Source organism: Parasteatoda tepidariorum, chromosome 3 (genome assembly GCF_982258835.1).
Source record: "Parasteatoda tepidariorum strain Cologne lab strain chromosome 3, Ptep-v5.0, whole genome shotgun sequence".
NCBI classification, from domain to species: domain Eukaryota; kingdom Metazoa; phylum Arthropoda; class Arachnida; order Araneae; family Theridiidae; genus Parasteatoda; species Parasteatoda tepidariorum.
Window position 1 is genome coordinate 109,403,713 of NC_141757.1, and position 26,605 is coordinate 109,430,317.

The 26,605-nt window shown below is 31.9% G+C and overlaps 2 protein-coding genes across 2 annotated transcripts in view; one reads left to right on the plus strand and one right to left on the minus strand.

Annotated features, from left to right (window-relative positions):
- Window positions 1-17,825, plus strand: part of LOC107454798 (uncharacterized) — a 119,250-nt gene extending 101,425 nt beyond the window's left edge. The window contains exons 3-5 of the mRNA XM_016072102.4: window positions 162-314; window positions 10,429-10,620; window positions 15,287-17,825. Coding sequence (XP_015927588.2) covers window positions 162-314; window positions 10,429-10,620; window positions 15,287-16,071 — 1,130 coding nt within the window. The 3' untranslated portion in view covers window positions 16,072-17,825. The remainder of the gene's footprint in view (window positions 1-161; window positions 315-10,428; window positions 10,621-15,286) is intronic.
- Window positions 17,826-20,912: 3,087 nt separating this feature from the next.
- On the minus strand, window positions 20,913-21,296 carry LOC147814156 (histone-lysine N-methyltransferase SETMAR-like). Its single transcript, XM_087160234.1, has one exon. The coding sequence runs from the start codon at window positions 21,294-21,296 to the stop codon at window positions 20,913-20,915; it is 384 nt and encodes a 127-aa protein (XP_087016360.1).
- Between the last annotated feature and the right edge of the window lie 5,309 nt (window positions 21,297-26,605).

The following is a 26,605-nucleotide window of genomic DNA, read 5'->3' on the forward strand; positions in this document are numbered from 1 at the left end:
CGGTTTCAAAAATTGTATTCTTTTTTTCAAAAGGCAGTATATTAACGAAGAAATGAATGGCACTCATTCCAAAATAACAAGACTGCCATAAGATATCAGGCATTTACTTTTTTGATAAAGTGGCAACTTGTGTTGATGTGTGATTGTTTTTCTCGTTACAGGGCAACAGTATCACTTACGTGCTTTTCATTCTGCTTTTGGGCATCGACCACCCTTCCTTGATCCTAGGTTAGTAGATCCACTAAGAGAATGGGAACATATGAGAAGAAAATCCGAATGGGGTATTGAGTTGCCTTTAAGGATACCTACTGGAGGTAATTTTTATTTTAATGCTATAAAAAATTGCTTTAAATGGTACAAAAAAGGTATTATTTTGGGTTTGATGGTGTGCGCATCTTATTTGGACGTCATCACACTTTTCAACTGTGTTCAAGAATAATAGTAAACAGCTGGTACTTTATAGCCCGCATTAGTTTGAAAATAAGCTTGCTATAAGCTTTATTTCTTTTTATTTTCATCAACAGGCGTTTTTAATGTATTTACATAATGATAATTTAAAGTATTTTTATATTGTTTTTATTATTAACTTATAATGACTGTCTTGACGGTGATTTTAATATAAATATGGATACTGACGAAGGAAAATTATTTTGTGGCGTCTTGAAGCACGTATATAGACAGGACCGATCCGACGACAATAGAACAAACATCAATTAAGACAGTTTTTTCAATAAATGATTTGAAATGTTGTGGAATTTATCGGAGTCAATCCTCCAGGAAAGTAAAAAAGTATTTAACCAATGGATAACCAGTGATCGTAATATAGTGATCACAATTTTTTTTCGTTAATTTTAAGACACTTATGTATTCCAATGCATACAAAAATCATCTTTTATTTATTTATTTTATTTCATCAACTTAATTTCATGTAAAGAATCTACCTTTGTCCGGCTGCGAAACCCTAAATGACCGAACTTCTTTTTAAAGAACCCCGATTTAATAAATAAAGCTCATAAGGAATGGTAAACATAAAAAACATTGCTCATACCTATGGAACTATTCAATGGGTGGAATTAAATTAGTTTTTTAATCGTTTCATTAAATAAATAATCTTAAAACTAATTGATATGTCAGACAGTATAATTCGCAAGTTTAGAGTGGCATCAAGTTAAATTGAGAATTTGGTTTTTCTTTACTCATAATCTAAACATGAAATAACTTGAATTATGGTATTTCGTTGAAATGAAAACCAAAAAGAACTGTTGTAAGCATAGTTATCAGAGAAGCACATTTCTTTATGGTTCAATTTGGTTATTTCTTTGAATTGCAGAGCCTGATGCAAAGCACCAGTGTGATTATCATTAGTATTTAGAAGAATATTACTATCTTTTTACTGGCATTTTGCCTCAATAATTTCATAGAAGGAACTGAAATATTAAATGAATAAGGATTTGAATATAAATATAGTTATAGGTATCAAAAATCATCAGTGGTTTAAAAAAACTCTCAGTACCCTTCAATCAGCCCCGGAACCCCAGGCCCTGTGACTATTTATGGGCTCTGTAGCCTCGAAACCCCAGGGTTTCGTGGAACACATTTTGGGAACCGCTGCTTTAGAGATCTCCAGGTTATCGCCTTTGTAAATTTTTATTTTTAAACAACAAACTTAACAACGAAAAAAATAACAGAGAAGAAATTTGAATCGACGGAATTGAAATATTGCTTTAGATATACACCCAAAATGAAACAAATTTGAAATTAAATTTTTACAAAATCATTACAAACAAAAGGATTCAAAAAGGAAAAAAAAGTGTCAAGCCTTTGACAGTTTAAGCTATAAACTAAACAGAACTATAAAAATTCCAATTTAAATATTTGTTAAATAAATAAAGCTTAATATTATGCTAGTTTAGCACAGTTTCGTAAAATACCTTTCACTTATTTTTTCCTTAAAACTATATGTTAAATTTGTTTTTAAATCTTAAACATTTAAAATTATTTAATATTAATTATGTTGTAAAAACAGTTTAATTGAATTTTCAACAAAGGAGATGTTCAAAATTTTCCATGAAAAAAATCAGTTAATACAAAATAATTTTAAGAAATAATAATATGATATCGAGCAAGAAATCTCAAATAATTGAAAACGTTTTTTGTAATGAAAATAACATACTATATTATGCTCAATTTTTACAGTTGTTGCCCTTTCTTTAAAAAAAGAAAGAAAGAAAGAAAAGTGAGAAATCTTTAGAAAATTTCTTTGTAAATAATACCTTTTTCACAAATATATTGTTCAGATATTTCTAATCGATATTTTTTTAGTAGTATAATGAATCATCAGTCATGAATCGATAGCAATATATGCCAAAAAGCAATCACATCTATCGTAAGTATCTATAAAACTAAAATAACGATTATTTATAGATTTATTTATGTACAGGAATTTTTCGAAAACTACAACTCACTCTAGAATTCAAAAGTTAAAAAAAAAACACTACTTTTTTAAAACATTTTCATAAACTTATATTTTTTCTTATATATTTTTAGAAAAAACTTCTTTTAATGAATTCAGTTTCTTAATCTTTCAAAACGCAAAACTTTCACCTATTTTTGAGCTTTCATTCCCAATAGAATAAATTCACACTTCTTTTTGGAACAATAAAATTAACAAATAAAAAATACGAGTAAATAAAAGTAATATAAAAAATGTGCAAAGAATGTTTTCCCGTATGTCATGGTTTATGTGGATGAAAAATTCCCTCATGAATATTGAAAATAAAAAAAATACCATTTTGTTTACAAACATTCTGTGTTTGAAAAAAAACTTTTAATGGATCAGTTTTTTGTGTGTATAAATCTTATAAAAAACGTTTAAAAAAATAAAAAATCCATATCTTTTCTTTTTCAGCTCTTGAAGATCTAGTTGATGCTGAGATCATATATCATTTCAATTTAAAGTTTACATTATTGATATACATAAAACTTAATTTACGCATAAATAACTGCAAAAAAATTATCCAAATCCACAAATTAGTTAATGACATAAAATAAAAATTATGTAATAATATATGAAAGTTATTTATAGATTTTTAAAAAACAAGTTATTACTCTTTATTAGGCTGTAATAATATTACAAATATTTTTTACCATATACCATTTTCAGTCAAGTTGAAAAATAGTATTTAGTTTTCCCATATTGGGCATCAAGTGTAATTTTTTGTGGGGGGAAGGGGTTAAAAAGATAAACTTTTTAAAATGATAAATATTAAAAGATATATATAATTTTGAAGTTCAAAAATACTAAGTTGAGGATATAAAGTAACTGTATGAAATATTATGTTAAAATGTAATGATCTCTTGGAATCTACATAAAAACTTTAATTCAACCCAAAATTATCATGCTTAAAGATTGGATAGAGATACTTATTTGCAAATAAAATTATGGTTTTTCTGTTGACTATTCCATAAGAGTTAGGTGTTGCTTTTCATTACTTTTCTCGCTATTACCCTACATTCTGAAATTTATTTTTGTACTTGAAAAATAAAATTTAGCTTTAATATTTATGCTTTTAAAAAAATTAAAAGTTATCATTTTAACACGAAAAAAATTCGAATTTTGGTACATTTCGGAAGACCTAGATTAACAAAAAATTATTTCTTATCTGATTTAAAGTAGGAAAAAATCCTACTTTAAATGTTATCAAACTATAAATTATTTGGATGAATGTTATTAATTTCTTTTGGAAGTTTTGTCAACTTGAAACTTGTGACGGTATTTATTAATGAATTTATTATTTCTACATGAAAACTAGTACATTAAAAAAAGTACTGTTTCAAATATTATTATTTTTTCATTAAGAAATGAACTCTAAAATTCCAGACTACGGTCAGTGACCGGTAAGAAGTGTTTCAGTTAATCACAGTAAAAATAAATCTCTTTCCGTACATGAACATAAAAATACAAGTCAACCCATGAATTGTTTCCAACAGAATATATAGTCATTGCTGGTAAATTAATCTTATGCTCGTAAAAACTGTCTACAGTTCGAGTCTTGGCAATGTTTGAGACTAAGGCAATTTGTTTGTCGAATCAACGTGATCCGCGGAACGAGGAAAAATAGTGTAGTGCTGCCATCTGTTGAGAAGTGAGAGAATTGCGTGTTTGTTGTCTGTGGTCATCACTGTAGAAGGAGTGCGAGAGAGACGTACTTTGACACTGACTGTGTTTGAACCCGGGGCCTTTGAGTTCGTAGTCTGATATTGTAATCACCATGGAAAAAGGGTGTACGCCGGAATTGAGTTAGGAAGCTTTATATAATAATCATATAAGTTAACGTTCATTCAGTAATTTATAAAATTATTTATAATTTCAAAGATAAATATTTCTTAATATATTTGTTATTATAAAAAAGGGGCTCTAAAAAATTACATTCGATGAATTTCCTTATTATCAACACATCATTATTGACATAATTATCGTAAAAGAAGTTGGTATTGTTGACTATACCACGTAATAAAGGTTTTTAAATATTTTCATTTAATAAAAAATTGATCCGTTCAATTTGCAGATCCACCAATCACCGGTACAACCGCTCACCCATACGTCCCTCGATCCACTTCCTTCGTTATTTCCTTTATTCACTCGCTATAAATCAAGAACCATTCAGAGTAATAGATGCCAAAGTAATGCTCTAAAATAAGTATTGAATTATTTTAATTGCTATTTAATGATGATAGCTTCGTGTATTCTTTTCCTATACCCCCACCCTCGATTTATAACCCCTATGCTACATAATTAAATGCGTTACCCAATTCCTTCTTTCATAATTGTGTTTAAAATTTCTTGAAGTTAAATGTATGCTACAAATTTAATTATCTTTAAACGTTTGATTTTATGAAAATGAAAAATTCTTCTGAAATTTCTGAAATTTTAAAATCGTAAAAAGATACTTTTTATTTAAATTTAATTTAACTTCAGAAAGACCCTGAATTATTTGAAAACATTCTGCGAAATAAATTCGACGAAGTAAATCAAAAGAACTTACTCGTAAACTCAAAAGAGAATCCATGAGCCATAGAAAAAGCGAAAGGAAGCAGAAGAAAAGAAAAAAAGAAGATTCGATAACTAAGTTAGTGGTATAACTTCACCTCCAGTCAATCCTCAGAACTAACCTGCTTTAGTTTTCCGTTCACTTTTCTTCCTCAAACTTCCATACCAAACTGATCTAGCAAACTGAAAAAGTTCAACAAAAAAACTAAAAACCCGAGCATATATACAAGTTTTATCCATACTGATGCGTAAGAGCAATACAAAAAAGTTTTTTTTTTTTCTGGGAATTTTCAAGACGAATGAGTGGTGTGTATAAAAAAAAAAAACTTCAACAAAAAAACGAAGCAAAAATGAAATCAAAGAAAATTTCCCAAGTTGAAAGTTTCCCTCTTTTGTCACCATAGTGGTGGTAACTTTGTTTAGTTGGCGGAATTTCTATGGAAACCATTCAAGTACGGAATTTATCCGCAGAAGGTATTGAATACTCTTAGGGCCGAGAGTGGAATTGTGCGCGGTGCGGCTTAAATCAAGCTCTGTTTTCTGAAAAGAAATGAAAGAACAGGAGGAGAGATTGAATTCAATAAATTTTCCTATTTGTTACGGAATTCTTGATATTTTTCTAATCTTTTTCCGCATACTCGCAAATTTGCCTTTCATCTTGCTTCGTGAACCTTAATTGAAGCAATATATGCAAATTCCGTTCCGATTTCTAACTTAATGTTTTGCCTGATATTCTAAGGATTGAAAAATAGTCGTCATAAAACTGTAATTAATTTTACTTTTTTCGATGTATTCGTTTATTATTTTTTTTAATATCTATGCTAAGTAACACGTATGAATGCATTTATTTTTATTAAAAAATCATATCATTCTGGAGTTAAAAAATATTTTTCTAGAGCTACATATGGGAAAACGAGCGCAGTTTTACGCAAAAATTGTAAAGGTTACTTTTTATATGCATTAAGGTTCATATTACTTTTCAATGTGTTGTGTATGATTCCAAAATCGGAAGTTCGTGGATGGGAGCTCAATGCTTTGTGAACGTTAATAAATCCAATAGCTAATACAGAAAGCAATGCATTTTTTTTTAATGTAAGAGATATTGCTTATTAATAAAAAGATACATCACATAATACAAAAAAAACATTCAATTTTTTTAAAAGAATATTGTATAAACATTTTTAAAAGGTGTGTTTTTTTCTTAATAAGCGTAAAAAAGTGACACATATTTTCCTTTTACCTTTTTTGTCCCGTTTTTGTCTTTAAATTAACTGCGTTGATAGAAAATGTTCCATGTCAGTGGCATTTGTTATTTTTAATAACGTTTCATTCTTGGCAAAAGAATTTTGGTTTATTTAATTACCGGCGTTGAACAGCCGACACAATTTTGAGTTCACGACAATCAATGTTCAACTCCATGGTATTGTTATTTCGAACCAAACCCAGAAGACAAGGGAACTCCTGGATCAAGCCTTTGGATAATCTTCAGGAGACAAGCTTTCACGGAGGTGTTTTTAATGGAACTAAGCCGCGTTTGTCTCACACAGAGAGGAAAACCCTGAAACCGCTCAACATTAGGTCGACGACAAGAGGATTCTAACCCATGATCTGTTTACCACTGAGAATAAGTCAGCACTGTAATCTTTGCGAGACGGGAGCAGAATTCTTATTAACCAGCCACCGTTGGGATTTAAACTAGGGTCACCTTATTGTAAGTTGATACGCTCTATCCCCTGAGCCACCATAAAAGAATTATAAAGAGGTTCATTTTTGATGATTATTAGTACCTACGGATGTTACGACGGCAAATGTTCCACTTTAAGATGTAGTTGATTTTTGCGCCTTATGCATTTTGAGTTTCTCCCTGCTCTGGGATAAAATAGCCCCAGTAATAAATAAATATTGAAGTTTGAGTCATGTTGCCACTAAATTTATTATGGATGCATTTTTTTTCTGGTTGATTTTTATTTTTTTCTTCATATATTAAGAAAATCTAGATTATGAATAAAGCTAAACAATTTGAATAGGATACATATAATGTCGAATATACTTGCTATATTTACGATTCTATAACGACGAACATTCTTCTGTGTTGAAACTCAGGATGAAAGAGGGAAACGTGGAGATGCAGAAGACAATGACAAGAAGAAAAAAAAGGAGGTTGAACAATAGTGAAAGGAGATAAACTAAAATAATTAAATAAAAGAAGGGGAAGAATAGGGAGCGGGTACAGTGGAGATAAAGTGAGAACTCCAGATGTTGCAAGATGTTTCAATTAAAAGAAAATAGATTTTTCTTAAACATTTGGAAAACTGAAGTACCTCAAAATGTCATTAACTGAATTATTAGAATTTTCTGAAATATTAAATGACTCCCTGAAATTAAGGTCGCAACTGAGAAGCACCTTTATGTTATGCGGAGCAGTACTTCCTTCAACGCTACTCCTCAATTACTAACACAGATTTATGGGAATAACTTTTTTTATGGTTTGTTTACCTTAATTGGGCTTGTCCCACAACTCATAGAACAGCGAAGGCCTCCGTACGGATCAATTTATTAGTCGGACGTAACGAATCTAAACTGCGAAGTGAGAGGATATAAGAAAAATGTCACAACGTCCAGCCTACTAAGTTGCCCAGTGAACGAAAAGTAGGAAAGGTGTCACAATGTTCGGACTATTCAAGGATCGGATTTCTCGTTAGGGTTTGACATGAATGTTGGGCATGAATGTTGGACAAACTTAATTTTTTTTGTTGCTTGTGTTTCATTGCCGTTTACAATACAGTGTTTCAACCCTGAAGAAGCTCCTTCATTAATAATCTGCGAAACTATTGCCCAACTCTTTATGTGGCATTATTTGTGCTCTTTTTCCCGCTGTTCAGCTTCATTCATAGGTTGCAAAAAGTTAACCTTACAATTTAAAAATGTAGATTTGATTTCTTTTTTTATGATCAGGGTTCACATATTCCAGGAAGGAAGGAGAATTTATTGAGTCTTCAGAATTGGACTCAAATTTACGAGATTACGCGGTGAATGTTTAATAACTGAAATTTATAAACATGACGAAGTCCAATGCGCGAACCAATCTGTATACATTTCAAAGTATGAAAACTGTACTGAAACTTAATAAAACTTTTCGAAAGCTATTGAAAAATATTTGAACAACAATTTACAGTAAAAAAAAATTTAAGCAAGCTTTATAACTAATTAATGTCACAAATTAAAATTGTTTACCACAGGCAATGCATACACAATATAAATATGCTTTTCACCCCGCTGCTTGTTTATGAAATAATGCAACTCTAATCTACACTTGAATTCTTTTCTTCGCAGCCGATGAATAAAAGTTGTCACGCACAAGAGATAAAAAGGACCTCCTTCTGCGCCTTACCTCTGCTCTTCATTAATATAACCGCATAATAGCCGAGGATGTGGTTTATGGAAACAAATGAGATCCCCGTTGGGAGGGTACAAAATGTAAAATGAGAAAATTCTTTTCTTCCTCGCGTCACATTCAGCTGTAAATTGGATTGCCACTTTATTTCCACTCCCAGAACTTGTCTTCTTTCACAGATTCTCAAAGTTCTTTTTGATTAAAAAGTTTCTCTGGTTATGGTTTTGAAAGTTGTTGGGTTGATTTGTATTTTCATTTTCGCAGAATTTCCGATCACAGTACTCTAAGTAACTATAAACACAGTCTTATTAAGCTCGAGACTTTAGAAGTTTAATAATTAAACTAGCAATTTTCAATGTTATATTATATATATATATATATATATATATATATATATATATATATATATATATATTGCGATATATATATATATATATATATGCTATATATAGAATTGCGCTTAAGCTGCAAGTAAACAGAACTCCTTAGATAAGTTCAAAATGAAGATAAAATAAAGAAAAATTATAGACATATGAAAAAAAGGGGGGGGAATAACAAGTAAAAAAATAACAAACAACAGTTTAAAAAAAAAAAAAAAGGGGGAAATTATATTTAAAAAAACCGAAAAAAAAATATAATCTTTTCATCTGCCCACACGATTATATCCGCAAAACAGAGTGCTTTCTGATATTGTATCAATAAAGCCAAAGCAAAATATATTAATACAATAGTGTGAGGAGCACTCAAAAAACTTTTACAAAAATTACAACAAATAAAATAGAACACAAAAAGTAAATATAAGTAAAAATAACATGAAAAAATAATGAATAATAAATAACATGAAAAATAAAATGAAATAAAAAGAAAAAACAGTATAAAAAATGGACTATAAAGCGAGTAGCGAATATATATATATATACTATAGGGGGAGAAATTCTGATTGTAGAGTTCAATAGAAAAGCAGCATATATTTTGTACAGAAAAAGATACAACATTTTCATTTTTATAAAAGAAAAGTATTTTCTGCTCGTTATTGCAGCAGTCTTATATTCTGCCTTCATTATTAAATGTTTTTGTTACATAAAGTTTTACTTCGTAATTGCTTTTAAGACATAACTGCAATAAAATATTCATCTGGGAGATGTTTCCAATTCTCTTACTGGTAGTAAAAAACACACAAGTACACCAGTAATAGAATCTTAGACCGTTAAGCCTCTACGCTCGAGAGGTACCTTTCAGTTACCACAACCTCTCTGTCTTCATGTTAAAATGATTGCATCTTTGTGTTTATTAACTATTTTATTTAGTAACCTCCAGGTATAATTTCGTAAGTTTGTTAATATTGTCTGGCAAACTTTAAGTAGTTTGATCCGGCTTTTAAACCGTTGGAAGAACGTTGAGTGTAAAAGGTAATGAGGTTGAAAATAAGCTCATCTTATTTTGATTCAAGTAAGATGGCTTGGAACATTATCCATAAAAATGACTATTACACTATTCAGACCAACGAATTAGAAATGTTCTTCACTGAACAGAAATTTAAAGACTTTTAGTATGAAAATATACACCGCTGGTTCCGAATGAAGGGACATGAGTTCGATCCTGGATGCAACCAGGCGTGTATACACATCAAGGTGCAAGCTAAATCTGTCGTGGTGGAAAGTCCTCTTGTTCGTTGGAGTTGGAAGTTTGGAAAGAATGTTAATAGCGCAGGCGCTGTTCACGTCGTCTGACAAAAGTCAAGATGACGTGACTTTCTACCATGGCCGTTTAAAGATAGAGCGTTTGAAAATGTGGATAAGTGCTTGGGTGTGGTTGTGTGGTGTGCGTGTAAAGTGAGTTAAAGAAAATTTCTGTCATAACTTGAAGAAACTGTTTGTTAAACACGGTAAATTCGAAAATTTTAGTTTTTAATAACTGCAGTTCAGCAAGTTTTTTCTATAAGCTTTTTATTTGTGTAATGAATGTTGTTGCATTTTTTTTACAGATTCTTCGCAAGCTGCATTCCCATTTGCAAATGAGGTCCAATGGAATCACCACCACCAGGCTGCCCATTACCAGAACTACTTGGGACACAGTCTGCAGACGGCAGCAGGTTTCACTTCAGCTCCTTGTTCACAAATGGATGTCACCTCTACTCATGATTCAGGTCACGTCACACCTCAAACCACACCCACAGGTACGGATACGCCTTCATCTCGTGTTTCTTCATTCTTCACCACATTGTTTCATATGAACACGCCACAATATTTATTATGCCCTCACATTCACTTAATCACGGCCTGAATTCGTATTGGCGGAGGCATTTAATCATTTTGCATGATATGTCAGTGACTGGGGACATTAGAATGCTGATTTCTGTGGACAAATAAAATCTTGATTTTTTTGTTAGCGTTAAGCAATAAAATGAAGTTTTTTCAAACGTTACTTTTTTGTTAAGTAGAATGGGATCTAAAGTTTTGTGAAATTTTCTTAATAAGCGTTACTGCGCGTTATGCTATGCCAATGTATTTTAATGATGGATATAGGAAAATTTTCTATTTCTTGACAAATATTTTTTTAATGCCACTGCTTTTGTAAATCCAAGTAGTAAATTTGAGGCAAGGGGATTACCATTTCTTCATGTTTTTTTAGACCAATTCTAAAAAATAAGGTAGCTCCTGAGATGCATTAGAGGGTCAAACTCGCAGCGTTAAAGAAGTAACAAGCCTCCATCATACAAGAACTTTCCGATTCTTCTTATTATTTTTTGTTGAAAACTCTGAGATCCATACTAAATTTTATGGACTAATTACATCATTAAAACGGTAAGGTACTAATGGCAAATATAATTCTACAGATCGTTTAGACAACTTGAAGCGGCGAATCATTTTTCTTGAAATGTTCCGGACCTCACCTTACTTACCAGTGTTACAAGAACCATATAACTTCAGCTAAATACTAAAATTGCGGCAAATTAGACTCGGGAGGTGTAATGCCCTCTTTGAGAAGAAAAACGAACTTACCAGAACAAGACTTAACTCAACTAAACAAGACATCATAGTCCGTTTTCTGATCGAGAAAGTCATTCAGTTTGTGAGGACATTAAGAAAGAAGAGAAGTCTATTTCAACTACATCTTTGCAATAATGCGTGCTTTTATTTTTTGTCGTTGGATAGTAGCGTTGGATACTCTTTATTTCTACCTTATTTTCAGCGGAATTCAACATCTCCGATCTTTATTCCAACTTAGATCATTATCCACTAGTGGTTAGCCCCTGGTAGGGTACGCCATCTATAATGTTTATTTCTGCAGTAAAGCATTTTCGTTAAGGAAGAAAACTCCACAAATCTCTCCCATGGTTATCCCGGTTAATATGTTCCCCTTTTTTGTGACAGCATAGATCTACATCTAATCACTGGGATCATGTATATGAATATATCAATGAAGTACTTTATGCTCATTGGCTGGAGATCAGAATTATATAGATATTGCCTAGTATCGGAATTTTGAGTAGTCTGTGTTAAAAACAAAGGGGAAGTCTTTGTCTCCTGAACCACCCAAAAATGTTTCTCTTTTACAAAATTTTTTTTGTCCTTCTGTTGGAGCCGGTAAAAAAAAAAAAGAAATTCCAAGGTAATCCCTTGTTCTCGATTATAAATTTCTATTTCTAGATAATTAATTTTCACATTTTAATATATTCTTTATGAAGAACAACATAGATTTAAAAGCATTGTTTGTTTTAACGTAAGCTGACTCAAAATACAGCGTCTTCAGAAATATTGACTGTATTTGAATATTCTTCTAAAGGTGCGTACTATCAATTACAAAAGAGAATTTCGCGAATCAATTCAACTTTAACTGAAATATTTATTTTTATAATAAAAATATGCAAAATCGTGGTTCAATTCCTGGTGGAGGCTATTGCCCACCCAACTTCTGATCGATAGGTACCAGCTGGCTGGGAAATAAAGTCGGCCGGCCGGTGCGCAATGTTGAAAATATCGACACCCATATGGCTTCTTGCTTTAACCTTCTTGACTATATGACTACCTACTAGTCCTTGTGGAAATGGTATTTCTTTCTAAATACACAACTTTCAGTAATTCAGGGCTTAAAAATTAGATCTAGTTTTACGGCATCCCCTCATTTTCTTAAATTTAATAACGCTATTATAAAAATTCTTAAATGTTTTTAATGTTTTCTATATTCTAATTTAGTATTTACTGATACATAGATTAAGTTTTTAAACTCAAAGCAAGTAACCTTTCGTATAACTTCCAAAACTTTCAGTACTTTGTAAAATTCAAGAAGTTCTTATAAGTCATTAGTGGGCTAAGTGATAAATAGTGAGTTAAATTTTAAGACTTCTCCGCATAAACAAAGACGAAGAATTATCCTATAAAATTATTAATTTGAAATAAATATAGTAATTAAAACTTTTAAATTCGAACTGTCTGCTGAAGGCATCATTTCCGATCCAAACTCAGCATCATCGACCCAATGGGTGAGAGCTTTCCGATTAGGATGTGCTAAAGGAGAACAATTTGAAAAGTCAACAAGACCACTTTTACAATTTTCCATAAAGCAGGCAATTGACTTGAAGCTTTCATTAGTAGCCATTCCGATCAATACAGAGCTCAACTTTCAGGCAAAAGATTTGGAGCGGGGGTGAGGGAAATTGTGAGCTAGTCATATTTAGAAAAGCTAGGGAGGGTATTAAGTGTGAGAAGAGAGTTCTCGAAGAAAACTTGCTATAATCATTTTAACATTTGAAGTGTTGACAGTGATGGATCCATTTGCAGTGGAGATCGAGGGGTCGGGATGGTTTTCAGCCCCCCCTTGCGAAAATTTAACACAAGATGGATTGTTGAGCGCTGTGGCTGATGCATATTAACTCATTTTAAATGATACGCTGCACAAGATCTGCTTTAATTGCTTTATTTTCAGAGGGAAGCGTGCCTCGGGTTTAGTCACCACGAGGTGTATGTTTTGGTGGTGAACTATCGACCCGAGCTTTAATTTGTTCGATAAGTGTTTTTAAAACAAATCCTCTCTCGAACATGCATTAATAAAGGGAAAAATCTGAATGAAAAAGTGGTCTGAGAAAATTATTTCGTAATTATCGCGGGGAGGATTTTTTTTCTCTCCTCCTTTTAGTTATGAAATAATGTGAAAGTTTGAGGGAAAATAATTATTAAGTAATTTGGATAAAGTGGTAGTCATTAAATATTCCACTAAAAATAGCAGTTTGGTTCAAGAAATTTAAAAGAAAGTTATGCTTACTTTTTAAATGATCTCTAGTGAAGAAAGGACGGAATTTTGTTATGCAATTTTAGCTCATTCTATTTTGTAACATTTTTATTTTATTTATTTTTTTACATACTCGACTGCATATCTAGTTTGTGAATATACATTGTATGAAAAATATATTGCATGCTTTACTTACTACCTTATAAAGTAAACTTATTTCAACCTATTTTTCTTCAAGGTAGTGTTCTATAATATTATAGGGAAAGGTTTTAAAAGCTCTTTCTATTGGAACAAAAGCTTTGATTTCATTTCATTGATTTAAAATGAGATTTTCTGATTTTATTCTAAAATCAAACTTTAAAATCGATAATGAGAAAACAAAATGTGTCGAAGGAAAAGCTTACTCTCTCTCTCTGTTTTCGTTAATTTAAAATACAAACGAATAAGATACATCAAATATGTTTACGTAATAGTATAGGTTAAAAGTAAAAGGTTAAAGGTTCTATAATAGAAGCTTGTAAGTTTTTAACGACGTTATCTAATGGAATTAGCCGAAAAATGAAGATCCTCCCCCCTCTTTCTTTTCAATCAGAAAAGGTGCAATGCATTTGTAACTAGAAAAAAGTATGTAAAGAATAACTAACAGATATTTACATTTCGATAATCATTTAATTACATATTATGAATAATGCTTCTTTTTGATATTAATTAAATATTACAAAACTATAAGAGATATATTAGTATATGAAAATTATAACTTTCAACAAGTAGTAACAAACTAGATTATAAAGGATAAAGGTAGTATATTATGCTGTTTTAAAACGTTTGATTATATGAACAGTGCACAAAATTAAAAACAGACCACCCTGATTAACTTTTTATCTAATGATCGGATCTTCACTTTCTGAGATTCTCTCTTACTAGTTCAAAGGGGTGACCACAAATATCCTAATAATTAGTGCTTTTTGAAAAAGTCATAAATTTAAAACTCGATTTCTCAGGAACTATTCGACCGATTTCGCTCACATTCTGTTCGTAAAGTTTCACAATTTTTAAAGTATAAAAATTGTATACCTTGCAATCAAATTTTTTTTTACTGTTATCAAATAAAATAATTGCAAATAATAAATATTTAATAAACTTACATTTTGTATTGAATTATCTTTGGATAAACAAATTTCATAATTGTGCCCAAAAAATTCTCAATTCTCTTTAAGAATTCAAGAGATACAGTGAAATATGTAAAAAGTAAAATTAAGATTAAGAGAATCAAACTTTGGATCGGCACCTGACCAAACTAACGGGTCCCTATTTGGTGGTTCGGAAATCGAGTCAGTAAAAAAAAAAGTATGTTTATTCAGAGAAAGGGTGTTTTTGTGTCTGATTTCGTATCTTAAAATATCGTTTGACCAAATTAATTAGCATATTTGAGGTCAGCCCCTCGCGCCCTTAGGATTGAGTCCTAGAACGTGAAGATCCGATCATTAGATCAAAAGTCATTCAGGATGGGCAGTTTTATATTTTGCGCATTGAACACATATTTTTATCAATAAAAATGTACTTTATAAATGCATATTTTTTTCAAATGAAGGAAAGTATATTTCTTATTTCAGGTTTACTGACAGATCGTCATTCTGCAAATTCAGTCGGGAGTTTTCCTACGGTTGTTGAGCAAGCCTCCCCCGGTGCCATCAAAGACCCACTCTTTGTCAGTCGATACAATAATGCTATGGTTGCTGCCTCTGAACTGTGCCTAACCGACAGACTATCAGAACTGAGACATGGCCTCTCCGGTACCAATCCAACCGCCTGCAATACCTACTCACCCTCTCATCAATTCAACAATGCATCTCTCGCTTTCCTTGCTTCGAATCCCTCAACACACAACACCCTTCCCTACTTCGCAGCCATGAACCACGGGAGCTACAGTCTCTTGTCTGCTGGCCATGGATTTTACAACAACGGCACCTCTTCTAGGACAAACAACCCTACTCTAATGGCTGCTGCCGGCATGTATTTTACACCGCCCATGATGTCACCCTCTCTGTTTTACTCGCAGTTTTACTCTCAAAATCAACTGCAGTCATCTCTGCAGCATATGAACAACGGCGAGACGAAGTGCTCCATCGAGGACGAGGTCACTCAAAGGTGCGTAGACAGTGGTGGCCCGTCTCTCTCACGAGATTCCAGCACGAATGACTCAGTTATACAATCAGAGTGCAGCAGCAACCACAGCATGGGTGATTCCGTGAGAAGCAATGAGACGAGGCCGAGAGAAAACGACGCGTCTGAGTCGGATCAGCCGAGAAATCATAGTTCTGGTAGTGCCACTGAACATTTTACGCAAGAATCAAACGAACACGCGCAGTCTGACACTAATTTGTGGCGCCCTTATTAAAGGGGTGATTCCGTCCTTTCTAGAATTGTTCACATTCTGTTTTGTTGCATTAATTTCAAAGTCAATAACTTTATTTTATTTTAAGAACCCGAAGAATTGATTACTAATTATTGTTTAAATTGTATTTAATGAGTTGCATAAAACTGACTCGAATTCATCTGAAAATATTAATTTAGTTGAACTACACTGGAATGAATTATAAAGAGACTTCACTGTGTTAACAAAAACTACATAAATTTCAGTTACCTATGTATTTTTTTACACATAAGTAATTTTTTATGAATAAGAAGGAAGCATTTTTCATCGCGGTTACTTTTACTCATTACTATTCATAGAAAAAAAAATTGCAATTGTTACGAAGGATGAATAACACGCCACAAATGCCTCTAACTTATTTATCGTGAGGGGGGGACTAAATGGTCATTTGAGATGTAGCCCGACGTAAATGCATTTAATTGGCAGTCCAAGAAAGGCTTGAGACAAAATAATAATTTTAAAAAAACCTTTGCTCCATATTAAGGGTTTTGAAAATAAAATTTCCGACTTAGCCATGAAAAATAGAATCAATTTCGGGTATCAACTTTTAAGCAAATATAGCGAAATACTTTTTTTCGTGATAGTAAGTTAGAACGTTATCTAACAATACAAAAAAAAAGAAATAAAAAAGAGGATTAGAAATTAATGAAATTCGCTGAAACGATAAAGGGTTTCTCTATACCACAAAACATGGTCGTAAAAAAATTCTAAATACCTTTGTCTGATACTAGGTAAAAAAAATAATAAATTTATTGGTCTCTTGTTTAACGGTCTTAACCTGTGATCTTATGATGATCATCCCATCTAAGAATTATTCTCTTGTTTTATTGTGTTTTTATTTTCGATTATTCTTTAAAGGCTGAAATCTAAAAGAGTTTTTCCTTTCTTATGAAGTAATTGAATAATATTGACATATTATAAACAACAATTTATAATAAATATATGTAGTTGCCGTTTTCTAATCATTGAATAAGTTATATTTACTTTTTAATGAAACTTTGTGTTAAGACAGTTAGCACATGAACATAGCATATAGCATTTAGTTACCAACATAAGCAATTGAAAAGAAATCCTAAGAATTTAATTTTTGCTCTACTAATTTCTTTTACGAAAATCATTTAAAGAGATTTTTTATACTATTAACATAAAAGAAAATACAAATTTTAAAAAAAAATTATTGTGGTTGGTATTCTTTTAAATTAATTCTTTTAAAATGATCCTGTAAAATTGAACCCATTCATATAAGTTTTTAATTATATTCTTATAAAAATAGGGATAGCTAATATCTGTTCGAAATTTACAATTATTAATTTAACTATTATAAGTTGAAAGAGGTCATGAACTTGTTTCTACATATAATAATATCAAATTAATAAATGTAAATTAAAACTCAGTCAGGATGATAATTAAAAAATATTTAATTTTCAAAGAAAGGTCGTTCTTAATTATTGTTATTATCATAAAACATTGCTTCCCCAAAAATATTTATTACGTGTACAAATGATTAAGTATTTATTTTGAATTTATTGTATAAATAATTTATCAGTATTTATGAGATATAGATGAATCAACATGATGTAAAGATGTATATATGAAGAGTTTTATAAAAACCATATTACTGTAAATAATTTAAAGCGTTAAGATGTTTTTAAAAGTTAGAAGAGCCTACGCACAATTTGTAAATATCTTTCTGTAAATAAATTCATGTTATTATTGAATGATATCTCTTTTTTTCCAATATCTATAAGATGCCTTTATAGGCATAAGAAATATTTCAATGTTTCAGACATTATAAAAGCTACACTTACCTGTTTAGATAAAGATTCTACGTATCGATTTGACAAAATTCTCTAGACATTTTGCTCCTCTGTCTCTTTGTATTATCTAGATTATAATCTTGAAAAACCATAAAATGATTAATAAAAATAATTACACATTTTTAACTAAAGTAATACTTTTTTTATACATTTAATACATTTTTAACTAAAGTAATAATTACACATTTTTTACTTAATAGGCATAAGAAATGTTTCAAACATTATAAAAGCTGCAAACATTATAAAGCTTGCCTGTTTAGGTAATGATTCTACGTATCGAGAGGATTTGACTAAATTCTCTAGATATTTTGATCCTCGGTCTCTTTGTATTATTTAGGTTATAAGCTTGAAAAACCATAAAATGATCAATAAAAATAATTACACATTTTTAACTAAAGTAATACTTTTTTAATCATTTTATACATTTTTAATTAAAGTAATAATTACACATTTTTGACTTAATAGGCATAAGAAATATTTCAATGTTTCAGACATTATAAAAGCTGCACTAGCCTGTTTAGGTAATGATTCTACGTATCGAGAGGATTTGACTAAATTCTCTAGACATTTTGCTCTTCGGTCTCTTTGTATTATCTAGGTTATAAGCTTGAAAAACCATAAAATGATTAATAAAAATAATTACGGATTTTTAACTAAAGTTAATGAATAATTAAGTTAATTAAATCACAACAACCAGCATCTGCAAAAAATAATGAAAAGAAAAACTTACGCTTTAATTCTATTAATTAATAATCTATTAATCGGATTTTCTTGTATTAAATTACAATCTTAATAGTTTTAAAATAGCACTTATACATACTATTTAATTATTAAGAACGTTGAATTGGAGAATTAAAATCAAGAGCAAACTTTTTTTTGCTTCATAAAATAAGTAATTTTATGGACATATATTCAAACTTTGAAAACGAAAATCTGTTGAATAGTTTCATTGAACGTACAATATAATACTATGTGTAAACTAAAATGTGAAAAAAAAATTCAGAGTATACAAGCTAGAGTATAGAGTAGTAAATATACCCAAAATTATTTTTAAAAAAACCAAGTTATCTTAGGGTTTTAGTGTAATTTTGTAAACCGCTGTTAATTGACAGACGGCAAATTAAGTGCAAGCCTTATTCAATGTTTAATCTCTGATAATAAAGTGATTTGAATTTCATTTCTGATTTCTAATCTCTAAAAGAAAACCTAAAATGTCCTAATAGCTAATTTTCTACAAATACGTAAGGAAATTAATAAGCCTAGCACGAGCAGAACATTGGAAAATTGCGTATTATAACATGTTATTTGCATATTAACATGAATGTATAATATATCATATAGCAATATCTTTGTCTAGTCTAGTTCAATATACTTGTATACTTATTATAATATACTTATCTGAACAACCGATCCATATTTAATTTGCGGAAATCAATTTTCAACTTTGTAGTCCTTTTCAAATGGGATAAATTCGCCCTCGTAGAAGCCGTTGCGGCAAAAAAATTTCTGAACCATGCTACTTCTAACAATAAGGATAATGACATCGCTGCGCTTAGTTCAGGTTGTGATGGGATTCGAACCTGGGTTCCTGAATCGAAATTTAAGATTTTTTACTTTCCTCGATGCACAAGAAAGACGAAAACTTCGGGTTTTGAAGAAAACTTCGGGTTACATGGCGTAGGATAACTGGAAAACCATCCCGCAGTTGTTACTTAACGGCAATGATCCTCGAATTCATTGTTCCGCAAGCTCCGATACATGGATTGATATTTGTGTTAGAAAAAATATAAATTTTGTTTATATTTCATCGAGTTTTGACTCAAAATATTTTTCATTGAAAATGATCAGAAACAAACCAGTCAAAAAATTGCTGATCAGAAACAAACTAGTAAAAAAAAAGTACCATAATTTTTTTAATTAAAAATTATGCCAACAGTTGGAGCTGCTAACGTTACTTATCCTTCGGGAAAATCGTGTTGACAAAAACAGTTCGAGCACATAGGATACATCTATGACTTATTGACAATTTTAAGAAAACATTTTTTCATTAGCCTTATAGTTCCGAATGTGAAAAAGAAATAAATGAAATTCAAAAATAATAATGATACGTGGGACCAAATTTTTGACCACATTCCCGATTTAATATTTTGAGGAATTCGTATCTATCCTATAATCCAGTGTTTCCCAACCTTTTTCGTACCATGCCCCACCTAAGCCCTTCTAAAATTCTTATGCCCCCCTATGTAACATATACATAATTTTTAATAATAAAAAAATCGAATTGTTCACTTAAGAAACTTAGAAAATTGTTAGCGAAACAAAGTAAGTAAATTTTCAGAACATATAATGAAGAACTAAAATTCAAATTCGAAATAATTTTAATAAGTATTTTTCTATAATAATTTAATATTTTAATTAAGTGAGATTCTTGCCCTTGATGCTTGCTGCACGTAGATTTTATCTTAGGTTCCAATTTGGTTAGCCTCAGTCTCAAGTCTCCCCGTTGTGTTATATCTAGACGATTTTTTTTTTTTACCAATAAAATCATTTACAGTACTAAATCCACATTCAGCTAAATATGAAGATGGAATCGGTAGCAATAGTTTTCTTGCACATTTGATTGAATTTGGGTATTTGTTTTATGTTTCCTCATGAAGCCATGCCATCACTCCTTTCATATTAAATAAGGTTTTAACTGGCTCATCATTTTGCATTTCTGCAAGTTCTTCTTGATATATTTGATATATCAGACAAATCTACTAACATGGACTGAAACATCCATGTTGGAAAATAAATTTGTTTTAAATCAGAATATCTTTCTTTTAAAACAGCCGGTAGAATTTTCAGATGATAGACAATAACAAGTAAAGGGGTATCATTTACTTCACATTTTTGGAGCCAAAGAAACTGTTCAAAATTTTTGTTGTTAATACAAGGGGTGATCAAATGAAAAGGTACGAAACGACACGGTGGGTACAAATGTTGACTTTATTCAAAATATACACCATAGGCCTGAGCACAACGATCCCACTGATAAACAAGCTGCAGGATTCCTTGTTCCCAGGATTCATGTGACCGAGATGAGACCCAGTCCTTCACAGCGTCCTTGAGTACGTCGTCCAAGTTGAAGCGCTTCCCTTTCAGGCGCTTCTTCAGTGGACCAAACGCATGGAAATCGCAGGATGACATGTCCGGACTGTAGGGCGGATGGTCCAACGTCTCCCACTTGAACTTGGCTAGTTCCATGTGTGTGACTCTGGAGACGTGTGGACGCGCGTTATCATGAAGCAGAACCACATCCTCCGTGAGCAGCCCCTGGTCTTTTGTTCTTGATGGACCTGCGTAGGCGTCGGAGTGTTTCACAGTACACATAGGAGTTAATGGTTTTTCTGTGCTCGAGTTCTTACAAATCTATCGAGTTCTTACAAATATACTTCGAGCAAATCTACTTATTTGCTTTGTTAATATTTTTTTGTGTTCCCTTATTCGACATTTTCCATATTTGGTGTGGAGGTTTACTCAGTTGCAGTGGGAGGTTTCGATAGTTTCTCTTAAAAGTTCTCTTCCACATAAAGTCAATGGAAAAAATTCCGTGACTCCGAAAAGTGGTCGTAAATAGAGGAGGTCGCGACACAGAGGTGGTCTTATACCTATGTATATATATATATATATATATATATATATATATATATATATATATATATATATATATATATATATATATATATATATATATATATATATATATATATATATATATATATATATAACTTTTTTTTTAAAATTTAATAATAAATAGTAAATAATAAATTTTTTAAATTTAATAATTTAGTAATATATATACTTTACGGTGAAACACCGAAATCTGGAGAACGTCAACATTCACCTAGTCGCTTGGTGTATGTCCGAAATATTTGTTAAATACCCTTATTTCTGACTCTCACCGGTGAATGTCAACAATCACATAGTCGCTTTGGTGAATGTCCGAAATATTTGTTATATCCAATTTTATATTAATTTATTCGTTAATATTATTATATTTATCTGATATATTTATATTTATTCCATATTTTAATACTTACTGACGAGAGATAAGAAGAAACATCAGTGTTAGGAGTATCGGGCAAATATATACCGGGCAATGGCACTTAACCTTAAAAAAACATCAGTGTAGGGTTAAAATATCGAATAAATGTAATTATATCCACGTATAAACTCATATCAAATTGAATGTAATAAATATTTCAGACATTCACCAAAGCATATCTGTGATTGTCGACATACACCGGTGAGGGTCCGAATGTACAAGAATGTAATGAAATATTCGATCCCTGACCGACGTATTTGGTGTTTGTCGACATTCACCGGTGAAAGTCAACAACCACCGATTTCGGTCTTTCACCGTGACATATATACTACTTACTGCTTACTGGCCATTAAAATTGCTACACCAGGAAGGGATGCAAATAACAGAATGATATTTATTGGACACATATATTATAGTTGGAAGAACAAGTGATCAAATTTTCAGGATGTTTGAATGTATAAGATCCTGAGGAATCAGTACTCAGAGCAGCCTCCCCTGACAGCAATAACAGTTGTTAGTCTCCTGGGCATCGAGTCAAACAGAGATTGGATAGCATGGATGGGTACAGCATTCCATGCAACTTCAACATTATGCCACAATTTATCTACCGTAGTGACTGACGAGTGGTGGCGTGCCAGTCGTTCGGCAACCACTCACCAGACGCTTTCAGTTGGTGAGAGATCAGGAGAACGTGCTGGCCAGGGCAGCAGGCCAGCATGTCTTATGTCAAGGAAGATCAGGACAGGGAAGGCAACATGCAATCGTGCATTGTGCAGCTGAAGCGTAGTGTTATGGGGTCCTCGACCATAAGGCATAGCAACTGTCCCTAACAAATCAGAAATGTAACGGCTGCTGTTCGAAGTGCCAGCAATGTGAACAAGGAGTAATCGAGACGTGTGTCCAGTGGCACTCCATACCATTACTCCAAAAGTGATGGACCAGTATGACGATGTCGAATGCAAGCTACCAATCGGCGTTCTCCACGAGGTCGCTAAACGCGGATGCGGCCATCATTGTGCTGTATACAGAACCTGGATTTGTCTGAAAAGACGACGTCCTACATCCTGGTTCGTCGTTGATCATACCATTGGAGGCGCTCCTGCATGTGATGCAGCGTCAAGGGTAGGCGAAACCATGGTCGCCGTGCTTGACAGTCCATGCTGCTGCAAACGTCGTCGAAATGCTCGTCCAGACACTTGTTGTCTTACAAATGGCCCCATTTGTTGACTCAGGGTTCGTGACGTAGCTGCACGATCCCTTAAGGCCATATGGATAACATGTCTGTCTTCTCGGCTGTTAGTGATGGGGGGGGGCGCTGAGATCCTGCACGGCGTTCCATATGACCGTCATGAACCCATCTATTCCATATTCTGCAACAATCATGGGATCTCGACCAACGCGAGCAGCAATACTTCGGTATGATAAACCGTTATGCCGGTAGGCAGCAATTCGACCTCGATCAAACTCAATCACGTGCTGATAGGCATTTCTCCTTCTTACACGAGGCATAACAGAAACTTTTTTACCCAAGAACAACGCTCAAATTCAATTTCCGTATGAGAAACTTACTGTCAAATCTCTTATTTTATACACATTTCAGGTGTCGCTAGCGCAGCCTGCTTTGCATGAATGAGTTGATAAGCTAATCATTTGCATACATGCTTTATCCGTCCTGCAAATTTCACGTTCGTGGTGCGTCGCCTTCTTAGTGCAGCAATTTAAATATCCATTAGTGTAAAATTTGTTATTTCACAATTTCTAGGTATAGGTAGAATCGCTTTAAAGTTCAGGGTAAAAATTTTGCATATACCCAGGAAAACATTTGGAAAGAATAAATCTTGCCAACGGGATACTGGATTTAGAACTCTTTTCTTCATTTGCTTTTTTTTCTTTATTTTTTTTCCTTTTAATAGAAAATCCAGAACTTGTGCTTTCTTTTATTAAGTTTTCACTTTGAAAAATATGCATATCTAAAATATGTATATTTAATCTAAATGTCGAGCATTAAAAACTTTAAACTTTTCAATTGAAGTAAGAGACGTAAAACACTTTGAGTTGAGTAATGATCCCAAAATGACAAAATGCACATAGAAAAGATTTCAGAGCAGCGGTTGTTCCCTTGGAACTTCTAATGACAACTTATCCTTTTTATATCCCCTTTTCCTTACTTTAGCCAAATAAGTTTTCAAGCTGTCGCAAATGGGGACCACAAAGGGTTAACACGTCGCCAAACCGTAACCCTTGACTGATTGCTCTTCTTTCTGCTCTAGAACAAAAACTTTCCCACCCCCTCCAGTGCCAAAACTTTCGCTCTTTTATTCCTAATTGGTTTCCCAGAATACAGTTTAAGAATTTGCATTTTCCCTGGCTAACTTGTTTTTCTCTTTCTTTGTTCCTAAATTGATAATCTAATCTGGTTGATTGAATTTTTTGCACATGTTTTTTTCTTCTTCTTTAAGTTCTATTTTTTTTTTATTCTTTTTAAAACAGTTTTTCCCCACGGCTTTGATGTGAAGTTAGTATGCCTGCCAAAGTGGGTCCTACTTTAAAAAGAAGCAATGATATTTTGCTCTGCGTGATGACTGATTGTCTTCTTGATTCTTATTTTGCAATTGAAAATGAATCTAGCTGGAATTTAGACGCCATTTTTGACCCAGAAGCTGCATATTCTAAATATTATTTGCGCTACGTATGAACTTTATAATCAGCTGGAACGGGAAAAAGTTTTAATGTACAATATAATGTAGCTAATAATGAAAATTATTATTTAGGTAACGTTGATAAGGTAACTTAATTAGTTATGGGTGGAATAAGAATCAATTCCTTAGGTACAAAGTATATTGGGGATATTCCTAAAACTCTCTAAACTTAGCCATCTACTGATAAATTTGAGAAGACAAGAACTTAAGCCTGAGAAATCTCATTGCTTAAAAGAAAAGTTCAACTATGTTTTATTTGTGCACAGTGAGCAAAAAAATAAGCGGGCCATTCTGCATTACTTTTAATCTAATGATCGGATCTTCACGTTCTAGGACTCAATCTTAATGGTTCGAGGGGGGTGACCTCAAATTTACTAATTAATTGGTGCAGACTACATTTTAGGTTATGAAACTAGACACAAAAACGTACTTACTCTGAATAAATATACCTTTTATTAGACGGATTCTGACCCCTCCCCCCCCCCCGAAAAAAAAACATAGGAGTAACTGCAATCTGTGAAATATGATCCCAGAAGTTTGGTGGGGAGAGCTGTTCAAAAATTGGACCACTTAATGTTAATTTTAATTTTTGCGTATTTCGCCATATCTTAAAAACTTTTCAAGCGAATTAGAAAATTTTTATGCGCAATTATAATATTCGATTATCTGAAGTTAAGTTCATGCAAAAAGTGACTTTTTGCAAATATGTTTTTTTAATTTACTTAGAAATAGTCAAAAAAATTTTAATTGTAAGGTATAGAATTTTTTTTACATCATTTTAAAAAAATTAATTTTATATGGCAAAATATAAAATTGGAGTGAAGTCAGTCGAATTGTTCCTGATAAATTTAATTTTAAAAATACTAGTTTAAGCTACGTATTTAATTCAAGAAAAGATAAAAAGGCTAGCATATTTATGTTAAATCTAAGGAAATCATCAATAAACGCATAAAAGATTTTTTTTTCTGTGTATTTAACTAAAGCTTAACGATTTTTTAAAAATAAAATTACAAAATTGCATTAAGAAAATATAAATTTTTTTTATGTATTCCAAGATTACAAATATTGTTTTTCGGGATTTCGTAAAAAAAAAATTTGAATGAAGATGAAACAAAAATTCGTGAAATTTTTCAATTAAAACTACTGTATGATGACAGTACATTTTACCATATACTGTCAGAAACATCAAGTTTGACAGTGTTATGATTTAAGGACCGATATTGTTGTTCCACGACAACAATTTTGATAGCCAAAACACTGTGCAAGTTTGCTGCTACATTAATACTATGTGAAATTGAACCATATTTTCATCCAAGTTGAACTGTAAGTTCATATAATCGAGTTATAAGAAGTATGATAATAGGGTTCAATTTTGCACCCTATGAAGGTTGCAGCAAATCTGAATGATTTTATGGCTCCAAAATTTCGAACAGTATAGTGCAATGGGCAATAAGCTATCAATTCCTTATAATATAAAATGGTACTTCAAAGTTTTCTCGATTTACAAAAGAATTAAAGAAAACTAGGAGGCTCCGCCCCCTGCTCGCTAACGCTCGCCAACCCCCGAGGATTGCTACGCAATCCTATGTGGTTCACGCCGTGAACCATGGCTCGCTGCGCTCGCTCGCCAATGAACACAATGTTCTAGCACAAAGACATAATATATTATCATTAAAGGCATAGTATTTTATCATCAAAGACACAGTATTGTACTTATGTAGAAGAATTCTACCAATGTTCTTATTGGCTTTTAAAAAAGTATATTAGCTATTTAGATTGTACATGGTGAAAAAATCAAAACATTAGCTAAATAAGAAACATATTAACAAAATAAATTATCAAATATTGCTTCACTAATATTCTGCATTTTAAAGCGTGAAAATTCAATGCATATA